The 8279-nt window shown below is 50.2% G+C and overlaps 1 protein-coding gene across 2 annotated transcripts in view; it reads left to right on the top strand.

Annotated features, from left to right (window-relative positions):
• Nucleotides 1-1752: 1752 nt before the first annotated feature.
• Nucleotides 1753-8279, top strand: part of CHRNA4 (cholinergic receptor nicotinic alpha 4 subunit) — an 81166-nt gene continuing 74639 nt past the window's right edge. For both annotated transcript variants that reach the window (XM_083618674.1, XM_083618673.1), the window contains exon 1: nt 1753-2504. In XM_083618674.1, coding sequence (XP_083474800.1) covers nt 2381-2504 — 124 coding nt within the window. In that variant the 5' untranslated portion in view covers nt 1753-2380. The remainder of the gene's footprint in view (nt 2505-8279) is intronic.

Raw genomic sequence — 8279 nt, 5'->3', positions numbered from 1 at the left:
AGGGTCTGACCAAGGCAGAACGGAGTGGGACTAGTACTTCTCTTGACCTGCTGATGTAGCCCAGAAGAGCACTGTTGGACACTTGTTTGAAATGTGTGTGCAGATGACATGGTCAGTAGCTGCCACTTTAGATGAAGTTATCGTACAAAGGTGGACACAGCTGTAAACCACTGTGTACAAAAGCACACAGTGGGGGTATGTTTCCAAAGTCTATGTCCGCACACAGCCTTAGAAGAGGCATTAGTAATCCCTCCTTATCTTATAGGAAGGAATGCATCTTAAAGACCTAAGAAGAGCTTTGCAGGATCAGACCCAAGGCTCATCTAGTCCAGCATCCAATTCTCACAGCAGCCAATGAGGCATCTGTGCGAAATCCTCAAGCAGGACCAGAGTAGGACAGCAACTCTCCACACTTGTGACTCCCAGCACCTGGAATTCAGGTGCACGCCACCTTCAGTATTGGAGATAGTATGCAGCCATCATCAAAGAGGGATATTGTATCCTGCAAGCACAGCAGCTACAGCAGCCAATCAGGTGCTTGCAGGAAACCTACCAGTTGCCCTCATTCACTATGGTTCCAGCAACTGGGATCCATACAGGTTCCATGCAGCCGCCAATGACTAAGGCTGTGTACACAATGCCAGTTTAAAAGGCAGCTAGGCCATTTATCCAGCTGTGTACACACTCCTGTTTACTCTGCATCCAGCCTGATCCCACCAATGGTTTGGAAAGCAGTGTACACACGGTGCGAGCCACAATCTATCTTTCATCTAGCCTGTTTTTTGTTTGTTTGTTATATAGAGCGTTTTGATGAGTCTCCTCCCGACCCCGCCAAGCCAGGTTCGATCCGAATTGAGAAACCGAACGACCCGGCTGAGCTTTAAAAGCTGGTAACGTGTGCACAGCCTCGATTCATAAACGCATCAAAGCGGACTGTTTCATCCGGAACGGCAGGTTAGAATGGAAATGTGGCTAACGTCGTGTGGACACACTGCTCCCCAAACCGGCAGCAGGAGCGCACTGGATGCGGAGTAAACGGGCGTGTGTGCACGCAAACAGCCAGCGACGAGCGGATCACCCACAAAAGTTGCCTTAAAACGGTGTCTGCTTCGACCAGGAACTCAAATCATATGCTTCCCCCCCCCGCCCCGTCGGATTGCTAAAAACAAATATTCAGAGTTAAAAGATGAGTCCGGGAAGGTTGCAATCCTGTACACGCTTACCGGGGAGTAAGACCTATCGGAGTCAACAGACGGGATTTGCTTCTGAGTAAACGTGCATAGGATCGCATCTCATCCAGTGCAAAACAATCAAAACCTGAGACTGCAAGATTTCTCTCTTTTTTAAAAATCGGTGGAACGGCGCAGGAAGTACAGTGGTACCTCGGGCTAAGAACTTAATTCGTTCCTGAGGTCCGTTCTTAACCTGAAACTGTTCTTAACCTGAGGCACCACTTTAGCTAATGGGGGCCTCCTGCCACCACCGCCGCCGTGTGATATCTGTTCTCATCCTGAAGCAAAGTTCTTAACCCGAAGTACTATTTCTGGGTTAGTGGAGTCTGTAACCTGAAGCGTATGTAACCCGAGGTACCACTGTAGCTTTAAAGAAGATGCGGGGAGCGTGAAATTATGTATGTGAGGTGTAAATCTGGACAGGAATAATATATATCTTTCCATCCCCAGTTCTGGGAGCGCCCCGCTCCCCGCCCAGTTCTTTAACACAATCCCTGGTCTTCTCTCCTGGGTTATTGCGCGTGGCTTGTGGTGGGAATCGTGGGATCTCCTCCTTCCTTCCCTCCCATCCCTCCCTTCCCCAGCCTCTTCAGAAGAGGATGGGGGGGTCGGTCCCGCCTGGTGAAGCCCACAGCGGCCCGGGGAGGGGAGAGATGCCACTGGCTTCCCTCCGCCTTCGCCGCCCAATCTGAGCGCAGAGAAGTCAAAAGGGAGAGGCAATCTCGGTGTGGCGAGAGAGAGAAGCGCATCCCTAAAACTCGGCCCAGCCCAGCAGAGGCAGGACAGCGAAGGCAAGAGGCGAAGGCAGCGAAGCAGCCTTGAGTAGATCGAGGATCCCGCGGAAGGGACCAACAGTTGCAGACCGACCTCGCCGAGCTCGGGGGCTGCTGCTGCGCAGCGCCGCGCTAAGAATCCGGGCGGAGAGGGGCCACCCGGAGGATCAAGAGGGCTAGCGGCGCACACTGTTTTTTTTGTTTGCCGGGAGGGGTTCTGTTTTTGTTGGGAGTGGGCGTACTGTGAAGCAGGCGGGGGACCCGGACCCAGACACCGGTTCTTTCTTGCTCAAGGCAAAGCGGTCGGGCGAGCGCGGGAGCCATGGATCAGGACCAGGCGAGGATGGCGAGGGGGCCGAAGTTGACGCGAAAGGAATGGGTGCGTTGACCAAAAGCGGAGCGAGGGGGATGGCTTTGCGTCGGCGAGGGCTCTCCAGAATGGGATTTCTCGCGTTTCAAGAGCATCTCCTCTTACTGCTCTGCGCAAACTTCTTCCCTGGTAAGTTTCACGCTTTTTGTGTGTGTGCCGGTTTCTCTCTCCCACACCCCGGCCAGAAGCCCCGTGCGCCTGTCGCTCTGCAGCAAGAGAAATTCTCCTAAAATTGTCCCCTCCGTCTCCGCCTCCCTGCTTTCTTTTAAACGCCTTGGGATAACTGCTCGAAGTATTGTTTGCCTCTTGCTAGAGGCATATTAATGTGCTTTTGGGGGGGGGTGTATTCAGTGCTACTCCTACTCAGAGTAGACCCATTGAAATTAATGGGCTTCGGTTGGTTAATTCTCATGGGTCTACTCTGAATAGATACAACCTATTATTATTATTATTATTATTATTTGCAAGGGTTGATCAGGGCTAGTCAGCAGTATGGAAAGACTGCACTTTGCACATGCTCGGTGGCTCTCATGTTGCAATAAATCCTTCCCTGTTCGTTTTAAAAACAAAACTCAGGATAGTTTCTCCCAACAGCAGCAGCAGCAGCACCAGCCCTCTGAGGTAGGCTATGTGGCGAAACTGGTCCAAAATCAGCACATCAGCCTTGTGGCAGAGCAGAGATTAGAACCCAGCCCCCTTAAAACACAGTGACTCTCGGAATGTAGCTTGCCTCATCTGGATGTCTTCCTTCGCACGGGGAAGCCCACAAGCAAACGCACAAACCTTTTCCCATTGTATCCGTACAACAACCCTGTGAGGTAGATTAGGCTGGGACGCAGCAACAGGGGTCAAGGTCATCCTGTGAGTTTCAGCCAGAAAGAAAGCTCCATAAGAACCAGGTAAGGTGGGGTAGCAGGAGTCCTTTGTGACTGTTGGGCAGAAGGCAGGGAGACCAACAGGGGAAGGGAGCAATCCAGGACCACCCACAGATAAAGCCAATTAATGTTAGTTTGGCCTCCCTGCAGAGTTGTACAAGGTCAGGAACACAGGAAGTTGCCTTCTACTGTGTGAGACCATTAGTCCATCCACCCCAGTCCAGACTTTGATGCTGTTCCGTAGCTCTCCAAGGTTTCAGGCAAGGAATAGTGACTTGCCCTACCAGGAGATGTTGGGGATTGAATCTGGGAGCTTCTGCATATAGAAGGCAGGACAGCTCAGTTGGCAGAAGCGTGAGACTCTTAATGGCAGGGTTGTGGGTTTGAGCCCCACATTGGGCAAAAAGATTCCTGCATTGCAGGAGATCAGACTAGATGACTGCTGTGGTCCCTTTCCAAGTCTAAAACCCCATGATTCTAACACTGAGACCGAGGAGGACCCTGATAGCTAGTGTCACCCTCTCGACCGGTTGTAAGGAAGAAAGCAGCTAGGCTGAAGTTGTGGAATGGAGAGATTCATTCTCCCTTATGGATAAGTCTCTACTGCCTGATCTCAGCTCAAGTGGTTTGCCCATCAACCCAATATAGGGCTGAATGGGACCGTCTCTCTAGGATGGAGGCAGAGAGGAGCCTCTCCCATCACTTCCTACCTGCTCCCTTCAACTGCAGGTGTCAGAGACTGAACATAGGAGCTTCAGTGTACAGAGGACGTCTGCTCCTTTCCCTGGACTTAACTCCCATCAGCCCCAATGGTCAGCAATGATGGGATTTGTAGTCCAAAAAACAACCGGGGAGCATCAGGCTAGGCAAGGCGGGCGTAGACGAGCCCTTTGCCACACCACACCAGCAGTCCCTTGAGGTTTACACCACATGTTGAAACAGAGATCTAGGATGCTTGGGCTTCAGTCAAGCTCTAGGTGAAGAGAGACACATGCAAAGCAAGATTTGGAAGTGGCTGATATTGTCCTTTTTCAGGTCTCTCTGAATTTGCGGGGGGGGGGGGTAGACGAGAGCTAACTTGCCCCTCTGTCTGGGGAGCGTTACAGATTGTTCAGCCTTTTTAACCGCTGCTGCTTTGGAATGTGTTTTTTATTTATTTACTTGGTACCTGATGAATGGCTGGAGAATGGGCTCCCTGGAGCATGTGCAGAGTGCATTGGCTTGCTGCTAAACAGCCACAGCCAGCCGCTGTGACGTTGGGAGTAGGTATCGGGGTTTAGATGTCGGAGAGGATGTAATGAAGGCAGGATAGAACCCTTGCCAATGTGAGCAGGGTCCTCAAACCCCACCTTAAACTGAGAAGTCTTACCTCAGCAAGGAACTTACTAGGAACAATAAACAACAACAAATGCCTCTATCAGCCTCAACTTTCCCTCAGTCTGCAATATGTTTGTGGCGGGGATACAGTCCTACTTCTGCATGACCGTTGAAAAGATTGTTTGCACCATAATAACAATCTCAATACATTCAGAAAAGCACTAGAAGGAGTGGCAAGTTGGTTAGCTACCTTGGGGTGGGGAGGTATCTCCAAAAGGCAGGTTGAAATACGTTAATAAACAAAATAAAAGAAGAAACATACCACCTAGCATGTAAATACTAAACACGTTGCTTGCTAAATGCATCATTTGATTTACACTCCTAGTTGCAAAGTCTGGTTTTTGTGAAAAGTCATTCCCTTTTTTAATTGTCTGGTTTCTCTTTTCCTCCCTTCCCTCCCTGCTCCCAGCACCTGTTTTCTCTCCCTCTCTCCTTCTAGGGTGTCCTATTATCCCCCAGATATAGCCTTCCAATTCCACTTCAAAAAGAAAGAAAGAAAGAAAATATAATATAATCCAGGACAGGCTAAAGCATGAAAATCTTTGCTGAGCACTAGTGGAAACGGTGGCTGTGCAATCCACTGCCTGCTTACTCTGGAGCAGTTTTATTGGCCTTAAGGAGTTCACTTTCCCCATGTAAATGGAAGTGGTTTAGTGGCTCTCTGTGCCAAACATCTTGGCTTTCCCCCTCCACTGCATCCTCGCCTTGGGAAGGTGGCTGTAAAGATTGCAAAAGCCTTTTTTCTCGGCAGTTTCTGAGCCAAGCTGGACTCTATTCATCTGTTTGCTTGGTTCCCAAAACAAACCAAGATGCACTTCAGAGAGTTCCCTTAATGGTTCTGCAGCAGCCTTAAACTTTTCGAGTTAGTGAGGGCCTCGGCCTTAACTTAAATCTCATCCGAGAGAGCTGATTATCGGATTCAGATATAAATGCTTGGGGAGAAGAACGGGGGGAGGGTGGCCAAATCAAAGGAATTCTTGGAAACCTTGTTCCTGCCCCTTATCCTAAATTGGTTAATTTTCCTATGAATATCATTAATGAGGCCTGTTTACATTTGCAAAATGCTCGCTTGCATGTATTTGTCCCCACCAAAGCAATCAAAGAAAAACAACCTTGCGAGGTAGGCTAGCTAGACTATTTTATCAATGGGGAACTAAAAATGAGAGAAAAGGGGTTTCCTATGGTCATAAAGAAAATCTGTCTCAAACCTGGAGGTAAAGGGTAAAGGGACCCCTGACCATTAGGTCCTGTCGCAGACGACTCTGGGGTTGTGGCGCTCATCTACTGGCTAAAGGAGCTGGCGTACAGCTTCTGGGTCATGTGGCCAGCATGACTAAACCGCTTCTGGCGAACCAGAGCAGTGCACGGAAATGCCGTTTACCTTCCCGCCAGGGCGGTACCTATTTATCTACTTGCGCTGGCGTGTTTTCAAACTGCTAGGTTGGCAGGAGCAGGGACCGAGCAATGGGAGCTCACCCCGTCATGGGGATTCGAACCGTGACCTTCTGATCAGCAAGCCCTAGGCTCAGTGGTTTAGACCACGGCACCACCCAACACAACATCTACTTTTCCACCTGATCGGCTAACGGAAGCTTTCCTGGACACGTAGCAAAATGGACACACTGGAACAAAAGGCGACACACACAGCCTGCTAGTCTCTGTCCCTGCCTTTCCTCCACTTCTCTTCCCACTATTTCTTAGCTGTTTGTAACAGCCAGAACAATACAAATAGCAAATGTTCCAGAGAGTTCAATGGGGCTTGCTTCCTAGTAATTCTTTTCAAGATCAGCAAATCCGGCACATACCTGGATCGCAACTTACCACTTCCTTGAAAGACTTTAGTAGTCAAGGATGTTATGATTCACAACTGGCTTTCAGCTAAAATTTATCCCATTGGTTTAAAAATAGTTATAACTCACCCTGCATCGAGACAGATACCAGGAAAGGGTACAGAACATAAAACATAAAACAACCATTGTACAGTGGTACCTCGGGTTAGAGACGCTTCAGGTTACAGACTTTGCTAACCCAGAAATAGTACCTTGGGTTAAGAACTTTGCTTCGGGATGAGAACAGAAATAGCGTGGCAGCAGCAGGAGGCCCCATTAGCTAAAGTGGTACCTCAGGTTAAGGACAGTTTCAGGTTAAGAACGGACCTCCAGAACGAATTAAGTTCTTAACCAGAGGTACCACTGTATGTGTGTATTTGTAAAAGGAAGGTGAATCTAGACATGTTTGCCTTCAGTACTTATAGCTCAGCAGGTGAAAGCATGGTGCTGATGATGCCAAGGTTGCAGGCTCGATCCCCGTATGGGACAGATGCATATTCCTTCATTGCAGGGGGTTAGACTAGATGATCCTCAGGGTCCCTTCCAACTCTACAGTTCTATGATTCTGTGACTACTCACAGGCTGTGTGAACTAGTCACCAGTTCTCAAGCTTGCTTTTGGCATGTGTGGCATCTATTAGTCCTTGAATCTGTCCAGAGTGCTGTTTGCCTGCTTGTGATGGCACCTGGCAGTTAAGATGATTTTGTTTCTGGTGTTGGATCGTAGGCCTTTCTGATTCCTGGCTCAGATGTGGGATCCCACCTTTGAAGCTTCCATACAGGGAAACATTCCCTTCCTGTGGAAAGCGAGCAGGTCAGGAAGAAGGGTTTCAGCATAGCTCCTCCAGCATGCCAACTTCCTAGCTTTCCTCATGCAGGAAATGCTTTTGTAGTGGCCGAGCATTCCAACATTCCTCCACTCTGGAGCTCGAGGTGGTACAGTCCTTCATGGGAAGAGCTGTACCACATACTATTTGTGAACACTAGAATCGCTGTTTACTGTTGTCAGGGAATCAGGAGCAGGAGCACTGGGGAGAGAGGATTGGGAGAGCGAAGGGGAAGAATCCGAGGGCAGCGTAGGGGAGTATGACAGTGGCCCGAGAGATTCCATGAGCTTCTCCAGCGAATCAGAAGATTCCCAGAAGGGGGCGCCGATGGTCAGGGCAAGGGGGGTCCCAGGGGGGACACACCAGAAACAAGGAGCCAGAGGGGAACCCCAAAGCAGCAGTGGAGGATCGGGACCAGTTTCCCCACCAGAGCGTAGTGGGGGGGAAGAGTCACATGTGTCAGGGGCAGTGTCTCCTCCAGAGAGGGAGTCAGGGCTGACCACGCCTCCAACGGAGGGGAGGTCAGTTGCAGCTTGCCCCCCCGAAGGGGGAAGCAGTGACAGCAGCAGTGAAACGGTCAGGAGGAAAGCTGCTGGCTGGGCGCGCGCGCCAAGTTCAAATGTGCAAGCGCGCGGGACAGCAGGAGACCCGGATGGGGAACCAGCTCCTAAAGCCCGCCGGAGGGAGGGAGAAGGCTCAGGGGAATCAGCGGGAGAAGAGGCTAGAAAGGGCGGAACCCCGGCGGGCAGGCGGACCCAGAGGAGGAAGGAGCAGCGGAGAAGGTGGAGCAAGGCTAGAATCTTAAATTGGTGTCAAGGGGGAGGAGACTCAGACGGAGCATCAATGGTCTGACACTTTAGACGTGGGGCTGCGCGCTGCGGCTCTGGAAGTGAAACTGAACTTCAATAAAGACTTTTGTACTTAACAATGAAGCAGCGTTGGTCCTTTGTGAGCTGGGACCTAGGGTAGCTCTGACAACTGTATAACCAGAAGCACT

Source organism: Podarcis filfolensis (genome assembly GCF_964270895.1).
Source record: "Podarcis filfolensis genome assembly, chromosome: 6".
Classification (NCBI taxonomy): Eukaryota; Metazoa; Chordata; class Lepidosauria; order Squamata; family Lacertidae; genus Podarcis; species Podarcis filfolensis.
Note: the sequence above shows the minus strand (reverse complement) of the source record. Positions and strands in the feature narration are given on the sequence as shown.